At 51.1% G+C, this 20,522-nt stretch overlaps 1 protein-coding gene across 1 annotated transcript in view; it reads right to left on the bottom strand.

The window, feature by feature from the left end:
* MARCHF4 (membrane associated ring-CH-type finger 4) overlaps positions 1-15,526 on the bottom strand; it is a 31,798-nt gene extending 16,272 nt beyond the window's left edge. The window contains 1 exon segment of the mRNA XM_038748540.1: positions 15,308-15,526. Coding sequence (XP_038604468.1) covers positions 15,308-15,526 — 219 coding nt within the window.
* Positions 15,527-20,522: the final 4,996 nt, after the last annotated feature.

Raw genomic sequence — 20,522 nt, 5'->3', positions numbered from 1 at the left:
TTTGTTCAATCATATTTATTGAGCACTTACTGTATGCAGAGAACTGTACTAAGCACTTAAGCATGGGGTAGAACCAAATTTTAGCAGGTTGGACACAGACCCTGTCCCACGTTGGGCTCCATGTCTAAGTATTTGTTAAGCACTTATTATGTGCCAGGCACTGTTCTAAGCGCTGGGGTGGATACAAGCAAATGGGGTTGGATGAAGTCACTGTCCCGCATAGAGCTCACACTCTTAATCCCCATTTTCCAGATGAGGTAACTGAGGCCCAGAGAAGGGAAGTGACTTACCCAAGGGCACACTGCAGGGAAGTGGCGGAGCCGGGCTTAGAGCCCATGAGCTTCTGACTGCTGGGCCCGGGCTCTATCCACAAGCCACGCTGCTTCACTTAACAGTACACACACACACACACACACACACACACACACACACACACACACACACACACACACACACACACACACACACACACACACACACACACACACACACACACACACACACACACACCCCACCCCCCCAAAACTCATTTTCATTTTCACAATAATTGTTTTCTCCATGGAAGCTGTACTCCCCAAGAAGCCAAATGTACTAATTCACCTCTAACTGTCTTGAAATGTCCTCGACTACAACTAAAAGGAAGGCGCTAAACCTTCACCATAACTGAATTTGTGATGCCCCGCCCCTACCCTCCCTACCCCGAATGGAGGATGCCAAGCCTCAATCTGCAGACCAGATGGATGAGGCCTGAAGAGGAGTCTGAGAAGTGGGAGGACCTGGGTTCTAATCCCACCACCACCACTTGCCTGCTGGGTGAGCTTGGGCAAGTCACCTAATGGTTCTATACTTGTTTCCGCATCTGTAAAATGGGGATTCAGAACCTGTTCTCCCTTCCCATTAGACCGCAAAGCCGATGTGGGACAGGGACCTTGCCTGTTTATCTTCAATCTACCTCACCACTGAGCTGAGTGAAACAGAGAAGCAGCGGGGTCTACTGTTTGCTGAGCATTGTACTAAGTGCTCCTGGGCCTGGGAATCAGTTAGCCATTCATATTTATTGAGCACTTACTGTGTGCATAGCACTGTAGAGTACAATAAAACAAAAAACAGACACATTCCCTGCCCATAATGATCTACATCAGCCTCCTTCCTGGCCTCCCAACCTCCTGTCTCTCCCCACTCCAGTCCATACTTCATTCCACTGCCCAGATTATCTTTCTACAGAAACACTCTGGGCATGTCACTCCCCTCCTCAAAAATCTCCAATGGTTGCCTGTCAACCTACGAATCAAGCAAAAACTCCTCACTCTCGGCTTCAAGGCTGTCCATCCCCTCGCCCCCTCCTACCTCACCTCCTTTCTCTCCTTCTCCAGCCCAGCCCGCACCCTCTGCTCCTCTGCCACCACTAACCTCCTCACTGGGCCTCGTACTCACCTGTCCCGCTGCCAATCCCTGGCCCACGTCCTGCCTCTGGCCTGGAATGCCCTCCCTCCACACATCCGCCAAACTAGCACACTTCCCCCCTTCAAAGCACATCGCTTCCAAGAGGCCTTCCCAGACAAAGCCCCACTTTTTCTCATCTCCCACTCCCTTCCATGCCACCCTGACTCGCTCTTTTTGCTCTTCCTCCCCTCCTTGTCCCACACCACTTACGTATATATCTGTAAATTTTTTTTATTTATATCAATGTCTGTTTACCCCCAAGCCCAGGCTCTTTCCACTAAGCCACACTGCTTCTCTGGGCCTCACTTCACTTCTCTGGGCCTCAGTTCCCTCATCTGTAAAATGGGGATAAAAGCATGAGCCCCATATGGGACAGAGGCCCTATCCAACCTAATTACCTTGTGTCTACCCCAAACAGCGTTTGGCATGCAGTAAGCGCTTAACAAGTACTGTAATTAATTATTAAGGATGTCTTCCATTTCTTCTTGCTCTTTCTTCGGAGCCGCTCAGTGCAATTCGGACAGGAAGGGGGCTCTGAGGAGGGGCTCGGGAACGGAGAACCCCCTAAACCTGACTGGCCTTCTTCCCGCATCTCCCTAGTCTTCCCTCTCTCCTGCCTTTGATGCTGATGTACAAAGGCATTGCCTCCTTTTCCTCAGGGAACATTTTGAAGTGTCTCCGTAGAATGGAGGCCACGGGAACTTCCAGCAACCGCTCTGACAGGGCAGAGGAAGCAACCCCTCCTCATCACTACCCTCGATTTCTACGATTCTGGATCAGTCGGAGCTCTAAGGGCAATGTCATCATAGTACTAGTAGTAATAATAATAATAATTGTGGAATTTGTTAAACACTTACTTTGTGCCAGGCACTATACTAAGTGCTGGAGTGGATACAAGCAAATTGGGTTGGACACAGTCCCTGTCCCGCAGGGGGCTCACAGTCTCAATCCCCATTTTACATATGAGGTCACTGAAGCACAGAGAAGTGAAGTGACTTATCCAAGGTCACTCAGCAGGCAGATGGCAGAGCCAGCATTAGAACCCATGACCTGACTCTATCCACTTCGCCATGTTGCTTCTCGCATCTAGCTGTGGAGACCGATGGTAATATAAATTACCGGTCAGGGGAACAAATAGAATATAAAGAGATATTGCAGTGGAGAGGTGTGGGTACCCAGGGATTTAGGTGACGTGGGCATGCTGAAATGGCATTTGAAGGGGAAATAAGTGGCAGGAGGAGCAGTGTTGCCTAGTGGATAGAGCATAGGCCTGGGACTCAGAAGGATCTGGGTTCTAATCCCAGCTCTGCCACTTGTCTGTTGGGCAAGTCACTTCACTTCTCTGTGCCTCAGTTACCTCGTCTGTACAATGGGCATTAAGACTGTGAGCCCCAGATGGGACATCATTGACTGTGTCCAACCTGATTAGCTCTTATAATAACAATAATGATGATGGCATTTATTAAGCACTTACTATGTGCAAAGCACTATTCTAAGCACTGTGGAGGGTACAAGGTGATCAGGTTGTCCCACAGGGGGCTCACAGTCTTAATCCCCATTTTACAGATGAAGTAACTGAGGCACAGAGAAGTTATGACTTGCCCAAAGTCATACAGCTGACAATTGGCAGAGCCAGGATTTGAACCCATGACCTCTGACTCCAAAGCCCATGCTCTTTCCACTGAGCCACGTTGCTTATCTACCCCCAAGACAAGGATGTATCTTATTGCCTTATCATTTCATCCTTTACCCCAAATACCTAATGAGAGAAGCCGGATTGGATGAAGATGAACGGGGAGTAAAGATTGGAGAAAGGAATATAAACAACCTTCATTATGCAACCCTACTAGCAGAAAGTGAAGAAGATTTCAAGGGCTTATTATTAAAAGTTAAGGAATAGAGCAAAAAGATGGGCCTACATTTGAAAGTCAAGAAAACAAAGACTATGACAACTGAAAGTTTCAACACATTTGTTCAAATCCCGGCTCCGCTGCTTGTCAGCTGTGTGACTTTGGAGAAGTCACTTAACTTCTCTGCGCCTCAGTTACCTCATATGCAAAATGGGGATTAAGATTGTGAGCCCCACGTGGGACAACCTGATCACCTTGTATCCTCCCAAGTGCTTAGAACAGTGCTTTGCACATAGTAAGTGCTTAACAAATACCAAAATTATTATTTTTATTATTATTTGTACTGGATGGAGAGAAGATTGAAATAGTTGACAATTTTTCTTTCCTGGGATTGATAATCAATAATAAAGGAACCACTAGCCAAGAAATACATCGAGGATTAATGTTAGGAAGACTTGCTATGAAGAGCCTGGAAATAGTCATGAAATGTGCTGATGTAACAATTGCCACAAAAATACAAATTGGCAGCTCTCTAGTGTTTCCAGTGATGATGTATGGATCCGAAAGCTGGACAGTGAAAAAACAGGACAATTTCGTGACCTGGACAACAAGGACCCTTATGGAAGCCAAGATGGTAGAAAACAGAACAAGTCAAGAGGCATGCGAGACAAGTGTGGGAGACTTTAAGTTCATCTCCAGACTCTGGGAACATGCCCATTAATTCTGTTGTACTGTACTCTCCCAAGCACTTAGTACAGTGCTTCCAATCTCATCTATCTTGCCCTCTCACCCATGTCCTGCCTCTGGCCAGGAACGCCCTCCCTCCTCATATCCGACAGTGACTCTCTCCAGCTTCAAAATCTTATTGAAGGCCCATCTCCTCCAAGACGCCTTCCCTGACTTAGCCCCCCTTTCCTCTTCTCCCACTCCCTTCTGCATCGCCCTGACTTGCTCCCTTTATTCATCCCCTCTCCCAGCTCCACAGCACTTATGTCCAGATCTGTCATTTATTTCTTTCTACTCATGTCTGTCTCCCCCTGTAGACTGTAAACTCCTTGAATGTGTCTGTATAACAGGGAATGTATCTGTTATATTGTTCTATTGTCCTCTCCCAAATGCTTAGTATAGTGCTCTTAGTACGCACCCAATAAATAGGATTGACTGACTGCTCTACATGTAATACTGATGGTATTTATTAAGCACTTGCTATGTGCCAAGCACTTTTCTCAGCACTGGGGTAGATAGAAGGTTATCAGGTTGCCCCACGTGGGGCTCACAGTCTTAATCCCCATTTTCCAGATGAGGTCACTGAGGCCCAGAGAAGTGAAGTGACTTCATCATCATCAGTCGTATTTATTGAGCGCTTACTGTGTGCAGAGCACTGTACTAAGTGCTTGGGAAGTGCAAGTTTGCAACATATAGAGACAGTCCCTACCCAACAGTGGGCTCACAGTCTAAAAGGGGGAGACAGAGAACAAAACAAAGACAAAGACAAAGACAAAAACAAACCAAAACAAAACAAAACAGAGAAAAAACAGAGAACAAGCAAGTGACTTGCCCAAAGTCACACCACTGACAAGTGGCGGAGCTGGGATTAGAACCCACAACCTCTGACTCCCAAGCCTGGGCTCTTTCCACTGTATTCATTCATTCATTCAATCGTATTTAATGCACGCTTACTGTGTGCAGAGCACTGTACTAATCACTTGGAAAGTACAATTTGGCAACAGATAGAGATAATCCCATATAGTAAGAGCTCAATAAATACCACTGATTGATTGGTGCCAAGCAAAACCAAAGCAAGGACTTGTAAGTATCTCAATGTGAACAAGTCACACACACACACACACACACACACACACACACACACACACACTCTCTCTCTCTCTCTCTCTCTCTCTCTCTCTCTCTCTCTCTCTCTCTCTCTCTCTCTACCACTGTGGACCAGAGATGGTTTCACCTCTGTCCCAGCAAAGAGAAGCAGAGATTCTTCTTTAGGAGAAGCCTGGGCTTTTTCCACTAAGCCACACTGCTTCTCTGTTTATCAATCAATCAATCAATCAATCGTATTTATTGAGCACTTACTGTGTGCTGAGCACTGTACTAAGCGCTTGGGAAGTACAAGTTGGCAACATATAGAGACAGTCCCTACCCAACAGTGGGCTCACAGTCTAAAAGTGTTCTCATAAACACACAGTGGGCTATGATGTTCTGGAGAGAACGTGTCCACGAGTTGGAAATGACTGGATGGCAATAGAAGAAGAGAAACACACTGAGCAACCTGTCAAATCAATTGTAGCTTGCAAGCTTCATGCCTCCCAACCTTACCTTGTAACTGCACTGCCCCTCTTGACTTGGCCACCTCCTTCTCCTCACTCGGGCCTTTCTCCTGGTCTGAAATGTCCTCCCTGTCCATGGATTTACCCGTTCACAGGTCTCTCCACTTTAAAAATCCTCCTAAAGCAAATCTCCTCCCAAGAGGCCTTTCCTGACTAAGCCCTCATTTCCTCTTCTTTCACTCCCTTCTGCGTCACCCTGACTTGCTCCCTTTATTCACACCCCATCACAACCCCTCAGCACTTATGTCCATATTAGTCATTTATATAGATTAATGTCTGTCTCCCCCTTTAGACTATAAGCTCACTGTGGGCAGGGAATGTGTCTGTTATAGTGTTAAATTGTGCCGTTTCTTTACAGGGGAGAGCAATTGTCTGATGGATAGTTTGCAGGGGGGAAATCACATAACAAGTAGATACAAGATAGATCTATTTTTTTGTACTCTCCCAAGCACTTACTACAGTGCTTTGCACATAGTAAGTGCTCAATAAATACCATTGCTTGGTAGATCTAATAATAATAATAATAATAATAATAATGGCATTTGTTAAGCACTTACTATGTGCAAAGCACTGTTCTAAGCGCTGGGGGGATACAAGGTGATCAGGTTGTTCCACGTGGGGCTCACAGTCTTCACCCTCATTTTACAGATGAGGTAACTGAGGCTCAGAGAAGTCAAGTGACTTGCCCAAGGTCACACAGCAGACATGTGGTGGAGCTGGAATTTGAACCCATGACTTCTGACTCCAAAGCCATGCTCTTTCCACCGAGCCACGACATAGTCCCTGTCTGACACTGGACTCACAGTCCAAGTAGAGGTTTTGAATCCCCATTTCACAGATGAGGAAACTGGAAACTGGAAACAGATGAGGAAACATAAGTTAAATAAGTTGCCCAAGGTTAGCCAGCAGGCGAAAGTGGAGCAGTTGGGACTAAAAGTAAAAGAATTCTCCTTGCACTATTTTTTTTTTTCTTCTGGGTAAAATGATCTTGTCTAGTTCTGTCTCATGGATATTTGAAGAAATAACCACAACCTGAATCAAAATGCTCCACACCCACAGTTTTGCGCAAACACACATTCATACCCATCTATCAACTACTACTACTACTAATAATGAGCGTGGCTCAGTGGAAAGAGCCCGGGCTTTGGAGTCAGAGGTCATGGTTCAAATCCCGGCTCCGCCAATTGTCAGCTGTGTGACTTTGGGCAAGTCACTTAACTTCTCTGGGCCTCAGTTACCTCATCTGTAAAATGGGGATTAAGACCACGTGGGGACAACCTGATCATCTTGTAACCTCCCCAGCGCTTAGAACAGTGCCTTGCACATAGTAAGTGATTAATAAATGCCATTAAAAATTACTATGTGGCGAGCATTGTTCTATGAGCTGAGATAGGTACAAGTTAATCAGGTTGACACAATCTCTGTTCCACGTGGGGCTCACACTCTTAATCCCCATTTTACAGGAGAGATAACTGAGGCACAGGGAAGTGAAGTGACTTGCCCCAAATCACACAGCAGACATATGGCCAGAGGTGGAATTAGAATCCAGGTCCTTCCAGCGCTTAGAACAGTGCTTTGCACATAGTAAGCATTTAACAAATGCCATTATTATTATTATTATTATTGTTATTATTATTCTGACTCTCAGGCCCATGCTCTACATAAAGACACACACACACACACACACACACGCACATGCAGCACAGTCAGGTTTAGAAAGGCTCAATCAATCAGTCCGGGGCATTTATTAAGCACTTACTGTGTGCAGAGCACTGTACTAAGCCCTTGGGAGAGTACAGTAAAACAGAGTTGGTACACACGATCCCTGCCCACAAGAAGCTTGTAGACTGCACTTGGGGGGACACACATTAAAATAAAATTACAGATAGGGGAAATGACAGACTGAAAAGCTTTGTTTGTAAGTGTGCTGTGGGGTTGAGGGTGGGGTGAATGTAAGAGGTACAGATAGCTCTGTAGAGGTTAGGGACACAGAGGAAATGAGGTGAAGAGGAAATAAGGGCTTCAGTCTGGGGAGGCCTCTTGGAGGGGGTGTGATATTAGGAGGGTTTTGAAAGTGGGGAGAGCGATCATCTGTCAGATATGAAGGGGGAGGGAGATCCAGGCTAGAAGGAGAATGTGGGAAAGGGGTCGGCAGCGAGGGAGACGAGATCGAGGTACAGTGAGTAGGTTGGTGTTAGAGAAGCGAAATGTGCAAATTGGGTTGTAGTAGGAGATAAGTGAGGTGAAGTAGGAGGGGGCGAGCTGATTTGAGTGCTTTAAAGCTGATGGTGAGGAGTTTCTGTTCGACGCGGAGGTGGATGGACAAGCACCGGCGGTTCTTGAGGAGTGGGGAGACACGGACTGAGTACTTCTGTTGAAAAATGGTCTGCGCAGAATAAAGTATAAACTGGAGTGGGGAGGGACAGGAGACTGGGAGGTCAGCAAGAGGCCAATGTGGTAATCAAGGCGGGATAGGATAAATGCTTGGATTAACGTGGTAGCAGTTTGGATGGAGAGGAGAGGACGGATTTTAGCGATGTAGTGAAGAATGAACTGACAGGATTTAGTGACGGGTTGAATATTTGGGTTGAATATTGAGTTGAGAAGTTGAATATTGGGTTGAGAAGTGTCGAGGATAACGCCAAGGTTACGGACTTGTAAGACAGGAAGGATGGTGATGCCGTCTAAAGTGACAGGAAAGGGAAGGGTATGAGTGGGAAGATAAGGAATTCTGTTTTTGGCATGCTGAGTTTGAGGTTACTTCTACAGCCCAGCCTGCACCCTCCGCTCCTCTGCTGCTAATCTCCTCACCGTGCCTCGTTCTCGCCTGTCCCGCCATCGACCCCCGGCCCACGTCATCCCCCTGGCCTGGAATGCCCTCCCTCTGCCCATCCACCAAGCTAGCTCTCTTCCTCCCTTCAAGGCCCTACTGAGAACTCACCTCCTCCAGGAGGCCTTCCCAGACTTAGCCCCCGCCTTCCTCTCCCCCTCCTCCCCCCTCCATCCCCCCCACCTTACCTCCTTCCCTTCCCCACAGTACCTGTATGTATATATATATATATATATATATGTTTGTACGTATTTATTACTCTATTTATTTTACTTGTACATATTTATTCTACTTATTTTGTTTTGTTAATATGTTTTGTTTTATTCTCTGTCTCCCCCTTCTAGACTGTGAACCCACTGTTGGGTAGGGACCATCTCTATATGTTGCCAACTTGTACTTCCCAAGCGCTTAGTACAGTGCTCTGCACACAGTAAGTGCTCAATAAATACGATTGAATGAATGAATGAAAGGTGACAGCAGGACATCCAAGTAGAGATGTCTTGAAGGCAAGAGGAAATGTGAGACTGCAGAGATGGAAAGAGATCAAGGCTGGAGATGGAGATCTGGAAATCGTCTACAGAGAGGTGGGAGTTGAAGCCATATGGGTGAATGGTAATGATGATGTTAATAATAATGATAACTGCAGTATTTAAGTGCTTACTATGTGCCAGGCACTCTACTAAGTGATGGGGTGGATATAAGCTAATCAGATTGAGTATAGTCCTCTATAATCTTTTTTATTTTGATGGTATTGACACCCGTCTGCCTGTTTTGTTTTGTTGTCCATCTCCCCCTTCTTGACTGTGAGTCCGTTGTTGGGTAGGGACTGTCTCTATCTGTTGCCAAATTGTACTTTCCAAGCGCTTAGTACAGTGCTCTGCACACAGTAAGCACTCAGTAAATACGACTGAATGAAGGAAGGAATGTCCCCCACAGTCTTAATCCCCATTTTACAGATGGGGTAACTCAGGCCCGGAGAAGTGAAGTGACTTGCCCAAGGTCACACTGCAGATTGGTGGTGGAACCAGGATTAGAACCCAGGTCCTTCTCACTCCCAGACCCGGGCTCTAGCCATGAGAGTACGCTGCTTCCAAGGGAGTAGGTATGTAGAGGGAGACTAGAAGGGCCCAAGAAGTGACCCACGAGAGACCCCCACATTTAGGGGGTGGGAGGCAGAGGAGGAGCCTGCAAAAGAGACTGAGAATGAGCTGCCAGAGAGTTAGGAGGAGAACCAGGAGAGGACAGTGGCAGTGGATAACGTTTCCGGGAGAAGGGGGTGGTCTGCAGTGTTGAAGGCAACTGAGAGGTCCAGGAGGATTAGGATGGAGTAGAGGCCGTTGGATTTGGCAAGAAGGAGGTCACTGGTGACCTTTGAGAGGGCAGTTTCAGTGGAGTGAAGGCGATGGAAGCCAGATTGAAGGGGGTCTAGGAGAGAACTGAAGGAGAGGAAATGGAGACAGTGGGTGAAGACAACTTGCATGTTCCCTGCCCACAAGGATCTAATGCTGGTCTGGGGTAAGTGTCTGCCCTCTTTCTTCCAACTGCCCCTCAATCAGTCAATCGATCATCTTTACTGAGTGCTTACTGTGTACAGAGCACTCTACTAAGCACTTGGGAGAGTACAATGTAACAGAGTTGATTGACATGTTCCCTGCCCACAGTGAGTTTACTCTATAATAAGAATAATAATACTATCTGTGAAGCATTTACTCTGAGTCAAGCACTGTACCAAGCACTGGAGTAGCGACAAGATAATCACATCATCCGTTCAACCGTATTCATTCATTCAATCATAGTTATTGAGCACTCACTGTGTGCAAAGCACTGTACTAAGCACCTAAGCCTCATCACGTCAGTACCTGGGGCTCTCAGTCTAATGGGGTAGGAGAACAGGTATCAATCAATTAGTCCATCAATCAACATGGCATTTATTGAGTGCTTACTGTGAGCAGAGCACTGGGCCAAGAGTTTGGGAGAGTCCTATACAATCATAATAATAATGGTATTTGTTAAGTGCTTACTCTGTGCGAAGCACTGTACTGAGCACTGGCGGGGGTACAAGGTGATCAGGTTGTCCCACTCGGGGCTCACAGTCTTAATCCCCATTCGACAGATGGGGGAACTGAGGCCCAGAGAAGTGAAGTGACTTGCCCAAAGTCACCCAGCTGATCAGTGGCAGATCCGGGATTAGAACCCTTGACCTCTGACTCCCAAGCCCGGGCTCTTTCCACTGAGCCACGCTGCTTCTCTACAATAGAGGCGATAGACACAATCTCTGCTTTCAGGAAGTTTACGGTCTAGTAAGTATCGAACCACCATTTTACAGATGAGGAAACGGAGGCACAGAGAAGTGAAGTGACTTGCCCAAGGTCACGCAGCAGACAAGCTGTGCACGTAGTGAGCACTCAGTAAATACGATTGATCGATTGATAAATGCTGGAGCCGGGATTAGAACCCAGGTCCTCTGACTCCCAGTCCTGGGCTCCTCCTGGAAGCTTGCCCAGAGTGGGCTGAAGGAGATGGATACAGGTAACTATCTCCCAGTCTATGGAGTTCCTGGGTTTGATTTCTGTATTGTTTGTAAAGGAAAGTGGAAACCGGAAATATAATTCGGGCCAGGCTATTTATGGGGGGCTTTCTTGGCCGCTTGCCTGCTGTGTGGCTTTGAGCAAGTGACTTGCCTTACTAATAATGATAATAATAATGGTATTTATTAAGCACTGACTAGGTGCCAGGTACTGTACTAAGGGCTGGGATGGATTCAAGCAAATCGAATTGCACACAGCCCCTGTCCCATATAGGGCTCCTGGTCTCAATCCCCATTTTCCAGATGAGAGAACTGAGGCCCACAGAAGTGAAGCGACTCGCCCAAGGTCCCACAGCAGAAAAGTGGAGCTGGGATTAGAACCCCTGACCTTCTGATTCCCAGGCCCGCTGCCTCGGCATCTTCCTCTCGCGAAGGCCACGAGCCTTGTCCCCTGTCACCTCCGGACCACAAGCCCCCCCAGCCTCCGCCCTCCCCATGGTGGGTGGGGGTCGCGGGCTGTTGTTAGGGTTACTGCCTGCCAGCTCTCCCACCCAGGGGGCTCTGGGCCTGGGGGAGGTGGATGGTGAAGGGGGGAAGGGGAGGAGGAAGCTGGGCAGGAGAGGCCTCCATCCAACGGGGCTCCTGCATGGGAGTTGGAAGCTCCACTTCCTCCCTCCCTCTTCCCGCCTTCCTCCCTTGCTTCCTGCCACCGCTGCCTGGTCCGGTCCGGTCCGGTCCGGTCCGGTCCGGTCCGTCTGGTCCGGTTCGGTCGGACCTGGCCCATCTCCCAGGAGATGGTTGATTTGCCTCCGGGCCCCTGGACGCAACCATCCACCACAGATCCCCCTTCTCCCCCAGCCCCCCATCCTCCTCCACCACCACCACCAGGGCCAACCTCCCTCTCCTGCACGCACACACACACACTCACACCACACACACACACTCTACACACACAGAAACACCATTGACATCCTCCACACACAACCAAACACCCCCACAGACACACATGCCATATTCACCACACAAATACACCTACCACACACACCACACATGCACACTCTACACAACACAAAAACACCATTCACATCCCCCACACACATCCACGCCACCCACATAGACAGACATGCCATATTCCCTACACAAATACACAGACACGGCCCCCCACATATATATCACACAAACACACATCTATCCCACCACCCAGACCCACACACACCACACCAACACACACACACACAAACACACACACTACACTGACACAGCTTGCACATCTCACACATACATATACCATATCCATCACACAAACACAGTCACACCCCCCCCACATGTATACCACACCAGCACACATACCCCACCACCCAGACACACACACACATCAATACTCACACTTCCACACACTACAGCAGTACAGCGTACACATCTCATGCATACACACACACACACACCATATATACTACACACACAGGCACACCTCCCATATGTATACCCCCCCCACACATACCCCACCACCCAGACATGCACACACCACACCAACACCCCCCACCACACTACATCAACACATCAACACAACACAACACAGAGCAGCAGCATGGCTCAGTGAAAAGAGCATGGGCTTCTGCATCAGAGGTCAGGGGTTCAAATCCTGGCTCCACCAACTGTCAGCTGTGTGACTTTGAGCAAGTCACTTAACTTCTCTGGGCCTCAGTTACCTCATCTGTAAAATGGGGATTAAGACTGTGAGCCCCCCATGGGACAACCTGATCACCTTGTACCTCCCCAGCACTTAGAACAGTGCTTTGCACATAGTAAGCACTTAATAAATGCCATTATTATTATTATTATTATTAATCATACACATCTCACACATGCACACACAAAGACACACACACACACAGGCATACACACCACACAAACGCACAGACACACCACACCGGCACACGCTGCCCCCTAAACACTATACAGACAGAGCATATACACACACCATTCACACTTTTGCCCCATCCAGGACTTAGAGGAGAGAGCCATAAATTGAAACTCAAACCAGGCCCGAGGGTGGTGGGGGAGGGGGCAAGCGAGAAGGGGATGGGGATGGAGGGTGGCATCTAGACAGTAGAATTTGCACGGTTCCCTCCGCCGCCACCGGACAGCCTGCCTGCCCTCTCTGGGATGAGATGCAACAAGCACTTAGTACAGTGCTCTGCACACAGTAAGTGCTCAATAAATACGATTGAATGAACCATCCAAGAAGCCCTTGGCCTGTTCTGAGATCTTGGCCCTCAGGTAGGCCTTATTTGGTGCCCGGCCCGGTCTGGCCTGGCCCAGCTCGGCCCGGGGCAGTGGAGCTGCCAGTTTTGTGCCCTCTCAAGAGGGTTTAGGGGAGGGCAGCACCAGCAGGGTGAAGGCCCAAGTCAACCCAGGCTGGTGGGTGGGTGGCCTTCCCTCCTGCCACTCACTGATGCCTGCACCTCTTTCTGGACTCATACCTGCCTCCTGCTCATCTTAAACCTTTCCCTCCCAGCACCTAGTGTGGCTGTCTCCCTCCCCACCCCCAAGCATCATGCCCCTGCCTCCAATTGGGGCCATCAGCCTCCCAGCCCCTGGGGGTCATTCCCCTGCCTCCGACTGGGGCCACGGGATCCTCCTCCGGCCTGTGAATGGGCAGTCACCGGGAGAGGCAGATGCCAGGCCCTGTGACCAGGTGGCATGAAATAAGCCCACCCAACTGGAAGAGGATGGGGAGGACTCGCGGGAGGGAGCGGGAGGGACTGCCTGGGAAGGCTCCACCCAGAACTCCCTCCCCGCAGATCTGGCCAGCGGACAACAAAGTCAAGGCCAAGAATGAGCACGAGTAGTGGCCTAGTCCCCTGAAGAGGTGGGCTTCAATCATTCATGCGGTTATATTTATTAAGCACTTACTGTGTGCAGAGCACATACTAAGCGCTTGGGAGAGGACAACACAACAGTAAATGGACACATTCGCTGCCCACAACGAGCTGACAGTCTAGAGCTGTTGAACGAAGCAGGCACAGTGGAAACCAACCAACTCCACCCACTAGCGACTTTCTGTGGCTGCTTCCTCCTGGGTGGTGGGCAGGAGAAACATAACAATAATGAGAACTGTGGGATTTTTTAAGTGTTTACCATGTGCCAGACACTGTACTAAGCACTGGGGTGGACACAATCATATGTGGGGCCCACAGTCTCCATCCCCATTTTACAGATGAAGTAACTGAGGCCCTGAGAAGTGAAGTAACTTGCCCAAGGTCACCCAGCAGACAATTGGCAGAGCCGGGATGAGAACCCAGGACCTTCTGACTCACAGGCCCGGGTTCTAGCCATTAGGCCACGCTGCTTCCCGAGCTGAGCTGAGTCTCCCTATCCCACAGGTGGGAAGACCGAGGGTCCGGAGTGGAAGGGGGCCTAGGGGACGTTGTCAAGGTCACCCTGCAGGTCAGAGGCCTCTCAACTCTCATTCAACCATTTGATGACATTTATTGGAGAGCTTTTTGTGTGCAGAGCACTTGGGAGAGTAGCAGGGTCTAGAAGAAAGAACATGGGCCTGAGAGGTGGAGAACATGGGTTCTAATCTGTAATCTAATTCGCTTGTTGGTCAACCTTGGGCAAATCACTTCTCTTCTCTGTGCCTCAGTTCCCTCATCTGGAAAATGGGGATGAAGACTGTGAGCCCCATGTGGGACAGAGGACTGTGTCCAACCCGATTATGTCCATCCCAGCAGTTAGTTCAGTGCCTGGCACACAGGGACAGGGACTGGGTCCAACCTGATTACTACCTCATATCTACCCCAGCGCTTAGAACAGGGCCTGGCACGTAGTAAGCACTTACCGAATAGCCCAGTTATTATTATTATTAGAGTAGAGCCTCAAACAGGCACATCCCCTGCCCACCGCGAGCTTAAAAGTCCAGAGGGGGGAGACAGACATTCCTAAGGATAAACGAATGACAGATGTGGACCTAAGAGGTGTGGGGCTGGGTATGGGAGCATGAATCGAGAGAGCGAGTTGGGGCAGCGCGGAAGGGAGTGGGAGAAGAGGAGCCCGTTGGTGGGTAGGGATTGTCTCTATCTGTTGCCGAATTGTACTTCCCAAGCGCTTAGTTCAGTGCTCTGCACACAGTGATCTCTCAGTAGATGCGATTGAGTGAACGAGAAGAGGAAAGGAGGCCTCAGTCAGGGAAGGCCTCAGTGGAGAAGGCGCGCTCCTCCTTCCCGCTGGAAGGCCAGAGCGAGGGCGGGCGAGTACACTCAAGGACTTATCTGCAAGGCTGCGGACGGGCGGGCAGGGAGGAAGGAAGACTGACCTGCTCGGGTCCCTGGAAGCAGATCCTGCAGAGAGGCGTCCTCATGCCACTGTCCAGTGAGCTGCCCAGTGAACCGCCATCCCCGGCCTTCCCCTTGCCCCAGTCGTCCGAGCCGGGGCTGCTGCTCGCCAGGGAGGTCGGGGGCTCTGGGGGGCCCGGGGGCGTGGGGACAGCCCTGGGGTCGGCCGCCAAGCCGGGGGGCTGGGGGTCGCCAGTCATGGGCGGCGCAGCACTGAGGCCTTCAGGTCATCCAACCGGGATGGGGAGTTGGGGGGGTGGGTGGGAGGGAGGGGGTCTGAGCATGGACCCCGCTGGAGGTCGGGGGTCCTCTGGGCTTAGCTTCTCCTCCTCCCCCTTCCCCACCCCCGGACTCTCCGTCCTGCACTGTCCGGGCCTCTGGATCGCCCCCAGAGACCACCACCCTACGCCCCCACGAAGCCTCTCCTGCCTCCCCTTCCCCAAAGCTGCCCTCGGTGCAAGACGGGGGGCCAGTGAGGAGGGGGTTCCGCTCTGTCGGGGGGTGGGGTGGCTTGTGGGCCTCTCTGGCTTTCTGGCTCTCTTTCTCTGCCTCTTGGAGGAGGCCCGGGCGGGGACAGGCAAGGACAGAATTGGAGCTGAACTGCAGGAAAGTCCTTCCCCCCACTTCTCGGAGGGGGTCCCCCCCCAAAAGAAATCGGGGTGTAGGGGGGGAGGGGGCTGGGGGAGGTTTGCAACCAGAAGGGAGGAGGGCAAGGGAAAAAGCCCCCCGGGAGCGCGGGAAGAGGGAGCTGGGCTTCGCGCTTCTGCTTGGCAGAGGCGTCGGGAAACGCAGAAAAATCATGGAAAAAAGAGGATCCGGAGAATCGAGCAGGTTTTTGGACTTAGATGAAGAGGGGGAAAGCACGTTGAAACCCTCAGCTCCTGGCTCCGTCCTGGACTCGGAATCCGGGGCGGGAGGGAAGAGAAGAGGGGCGTGTGGGGGCAGGGGGCAGGTGGCAGGTGGCAGGGGGCAGGGGCAGGGGCAGGAGCAGGGTTGTTACATGGTGTGGGACCCCGGCCCGGCCCGCCCCGGCTCCGCCTAGAAATCCTGCCCCCTTGGCTCTCTCAAAACCTCCGCCCGGAGGGGAGGGACTGGGCCACAGCCAGCTGGGGGGCGGGGCGGGGGCTCCCTCCTTATTCCTCCTCCTCCTCCTCTTCCTCTTTTCCCTCCTCCTCTTTTCCCTTCTCCTCCTCCACCACCTCCTCTTCCTCCTCCTTTTCCTCCTTCTCCTCTTCCTCCTCCACCTCCTTTTTCTCTTCCTTTTCCTCCTCCTTTTCCTCTTCCTCCTCCTCTTTTTCCTCCTCCTTTTCCTCCTCTTTCTCCTCCTCCTTCTTCTCCTCCTCCTCCCTTTCCTCCTCCTCCTCCTCCTCCTTTTCCTTCTTTTCCCACTTCTCTTCCCCTTCCTCCTCCTCCCCTTCCTCCTCCTCCTCCTCCTCCGTCCTGGGCCTCGTCCGGTGTCGCCCCGGGTTCGGGTCCGGATTTGGGTCCTGGTCCGGCCCTGTCCCGGCCGGGGGTCTGTCCGTATGCGGGAGCTGGTCTTCTTCCTCCTCTTCCTCCTCTTCCTCCTCTTCCTCCTCCTCCTCCTGCTGCTGCTGCTGCTGTTGTTGTTGGTGTTGGTGGTGGTGACGGTGGTGTCCGCCGCTCGGCGCGGCCTCGGGGTCTTCCTTCATGTCCCCCTTCCACCTCGTCCTCTTCCTCCTCCTCCTCCTCCTCCTCCTCCACCACCACCACCTCCTCTTCCTCCTCCTCTTCTTCCTCCTCCTCCTCCTCCTCCTCCTTCTCCTCCTCCTTCTCCTCCTCCTCCTCCTTCTCGGGGGCCCAGCCCCGAGCCCCCTCCCCAGGGCCGCCGCGCCATGCAGCCGGGACCCCCCGGATCCCCGGGACCCCCGGGACCCCCGGGACCCCCGAGGCCGGGCCCAGGCCCGGACCGCTCAGCGGGGAGGAGGAGGAGGAGGAGAAGGAAGGATGGGGGGATGGGGGGATGGAGGGCTGGGGGGCGGCCGGAGCCGGTGGCCAGAGGCGGGGGGTCAAAAGAAAAACGAAGAGAGCATCCTTCGGGGGCGGTGGTCGCTGCTCGGACCCTCGCCCCCCTCCGGCCCCTCCAGTAGCCCGCAGGCCAGCTCTGCTCGCCACCGATGCAACCAGGCCGGGCTTGTGTGCGGTGCAGGCTTGGGAGGGGGCTGGGAGGGGAGGGGATGAGGGGGCGGGGAAAGGCCAGGGGAGGGGGAGGGGGCCGGAGGAGCTGGCCCGGGGTCTCTCCCCTCTCCCTTTAACTCGCCCACCCCCCAAAAAAGAGATATCTCGGGGGTCTAGAAAAAGACAATGGAAGATCCGAGAGGAAAAGTCCGGCGGGTCCTGGAGCTGGTCCGCTGAATCCAGGGTCCAGAGGCGGGGCGTGGGAGGCGGGCGGCAAAAGGGGGAGGCCAAGACACCTCGCGATGTCGCTCTTATTGTCGCCCCTGTCGCCGACTCTGCTTTCAGCACCGCGAGCCGGAGAACAGCTCCCCGGCCGCCCAGCGGTCCTTAGGTGGGACGGAGGGAGGGACGGAGGGACGGAGGGACGGAGGGAGGGAAGGATGGAGGGAAGGGTGGAGGCATGCAGGGATGAAAAGGATGGAGGGAGGGGTGAAAGGGAGGGTTGAAAGGGAGGGAGGCAGGGTTGGATGGAGGAAGGGAGGGATGGAGGGATGGAAGGGAGGGAGGCAGGGATGGATGGAGGAAGGGAGGGATGGAGGGATGGAAGGGAGGGAGGCAGGGATGGATGGAGGAAGGGAGGGATGGATGGAGGAAGGGATGAAAGGGAGGGAGGGAGAAAGGAATGGAGGGAGGAAGGGATGGAGGGATGGAGAGATGAAAGGGAGGGAGGAAGGGAAGGGGGACGGGTGGGGGTAGGGGGAGAAGGGGGCGGCGGGGAGCCAGAGAGGCCGTGGGAGGCAGAGACAGAGACAAACAGAGACAGGAACCCTCAAATAAGGGAAAGAAGCTGGGGGCGGGGGGTAGGGAGAAAGAGAGAGAGGGTGGAGAGAGAGGGGGAGAGAAAATGGAGAGGGAAAAGTGGGAGGGGAAAGCAGTAGAAAGGGGAAGACGGAGAGGAGGAGAGTCAGGATGATGGATTGGGGGAAAGAAGGAGGGATGAACAGAGAGAGGGAGTAAGAAAGGGAGGGGGGGGTCACTCCGGAACAGGAGAAAGGTGGATGAAAATTCAGAATCTTAAATGAATACAAATCAGCAGGGATGGTCCGAGAGCCGGAGAAAGTGGAGAATACAGAGAAAAAGACAAAGAGGCAGAGGGGGACAGAGAGGGACAGAGAGAAAGAGAGAGAGAGAGGCAGGTATTCTATTCCTGTTGGAGACCCTGTTGCGGAAACAACGGTAGAGGAGAAGCTTTAGGGCTGAATCCCAGGGGAAAGAGGACGAATCGGCAGTCTCAAATGAGTTTGGGGGATAATTTGTGAATTTCAATTATTATTATTATGGTATTTGTTAAGCGCTTAATATGTGCCAGGCACTGTACTACGTTATCCAGGGGGTTCCTTGTCCCCCTCAGGAGCGTGGATGATAGAGAAGGGATAGTACTATGGCGCTGTGTGATGGCCTGGATCGGTTTGCCTGAAATGATAGTAAAATAATAATAATGATAATGATAATACTCACTCAATCGCATTTATTGAGTGCTTACTGTGTGCAGGGTACTTTACTAAGCGCTTGGGAGAGGATAATGATAATAACAGTGATATTTATTAAACACTTGTTATGGGCCAAGCCCTATACTAAACACCGGGGTAGATACAGGATAATCAGGTCAGACACATTCCCTTTCCCACACGAGACGCTCAGTCTAAAACGGCGGGAGAACAGATATTTTTAATCCACATTTAATCCTCACCATCTAAGTAGGAGGGAGAACAGGCATTGCATCCCCATTTTACAGGTGAGGAAACTGAGGCACAGAGAAACTAAGTGACTTGCCCGAGGTCACACAGCAGACAAGTGGTGGAGCCGGGATGAGAACACAGGTCCTCTGATTCCCGGCCGAGGCTCTAGCCATTAGGCCATGGGATTTAAAAAGCGGTTACATCGTGCAAAGGTACTAAGGATCTGTTTGGATGCCTCGGGGTTGGGGGAAGCCCGGTTCCCTCCATCCCTCCCTGCTGGCCTCGCTCTGCTAGTGTGTTGTCAGGGGCTTTGTTGCTTTACATAACTAGGTGGGTTAGGGTGAGGGAAATTTAAATCCCATCACATGTCGACCCCGGGGGGGTGGAGGAGGAAGGCAAGAGAGAGAAACTCAAGCTCACGTTTGAGCAGAGAGGAGTCCAAATTCGTTTGTTGATACCACTTCCCCTTCTGACCCTCTTCCCTGTCCACGGTGGGAATTTAGTAAGCAGGAAAATAAGTGGCCTCAAAGAAGTTGGAGGAGGGACAGATGGAGTTAGATAATAGGGAGTGGGCTGGACAAATATCAAGCCATCATCTAGACTGTAAACTCACTGAGGGCAGGGAATGTGTCTACCAACTCAGCTCTCCCAAGCGCTTAGTACAGTGCTGTACACACAGTAAGCGCTCAATAAATATGATCGAATGAATGAATGAATGAATAAATATGATCGAATGAATAATACCTTAGACTAGTGGAAAGAGCACAGGTTTGGGAGTCAGGGGGCCTGAGTTCTAGTCTAAGCTCCTCCATGTGCTGGCTGTATGACCTTGGGCAAATCACTTCATTTCTCTACGCCTCAATTATCTCATCTATAAAATGGGGATTCGATACCTGTTATAATGGCATTTATTAAGTACTTACTAAGTATAAAGCACTGTTCTAAGCGCTGGGGAGGTTACAAGGTGATGGGCTGTCCCACGGGGGCTCACATTCTTAACCCCCATTTTACAGATGAGGTAACTGAGGCACAGAGAAGTTAAGTGACTTTCCCAAAGTCATACAGCTGACAAGTGGCAGAGCTGACAAGGGGGAGACAGACAACAAAACAAGTAGGTGTCAATACTATCAGAATAAATAGAATTATAGCTATATGCACATCATTAATAAAATGCATATAGTAAGCATGTACATATAAAATAAATAGAACAAAATATGTAGAACTATATACAAGTGCTATGGGGAGGGGAGAAGGAGGACGGGAGGAAAAAGGGGGTGCTCAGTCCTGGAAGGCCTCCTGGAGGAAGTGAGCTCTCAGTAGG

The sequence above is a fragment of the Tachyglossus aculeatus genome, chromosome 1 (genome assembly GCF_015852505.1).
Source record: "Tachyglossus aculeatus isolate mTacAcu1 chromosome 1, mTacAcu1.pri, whole genome shotgun sequence".
Lineage (NCBI taxonomy): Eukaryota > Metazoa > Chordata > Mammalia > Monotremata > Tachyglossidae > Tachyglossus > Tachyglossus aculeatus.
Note: the sequence above shows the minus strand (reverse complement) of the source record. Positions and strands in the feature narration are given on the sequence as shown.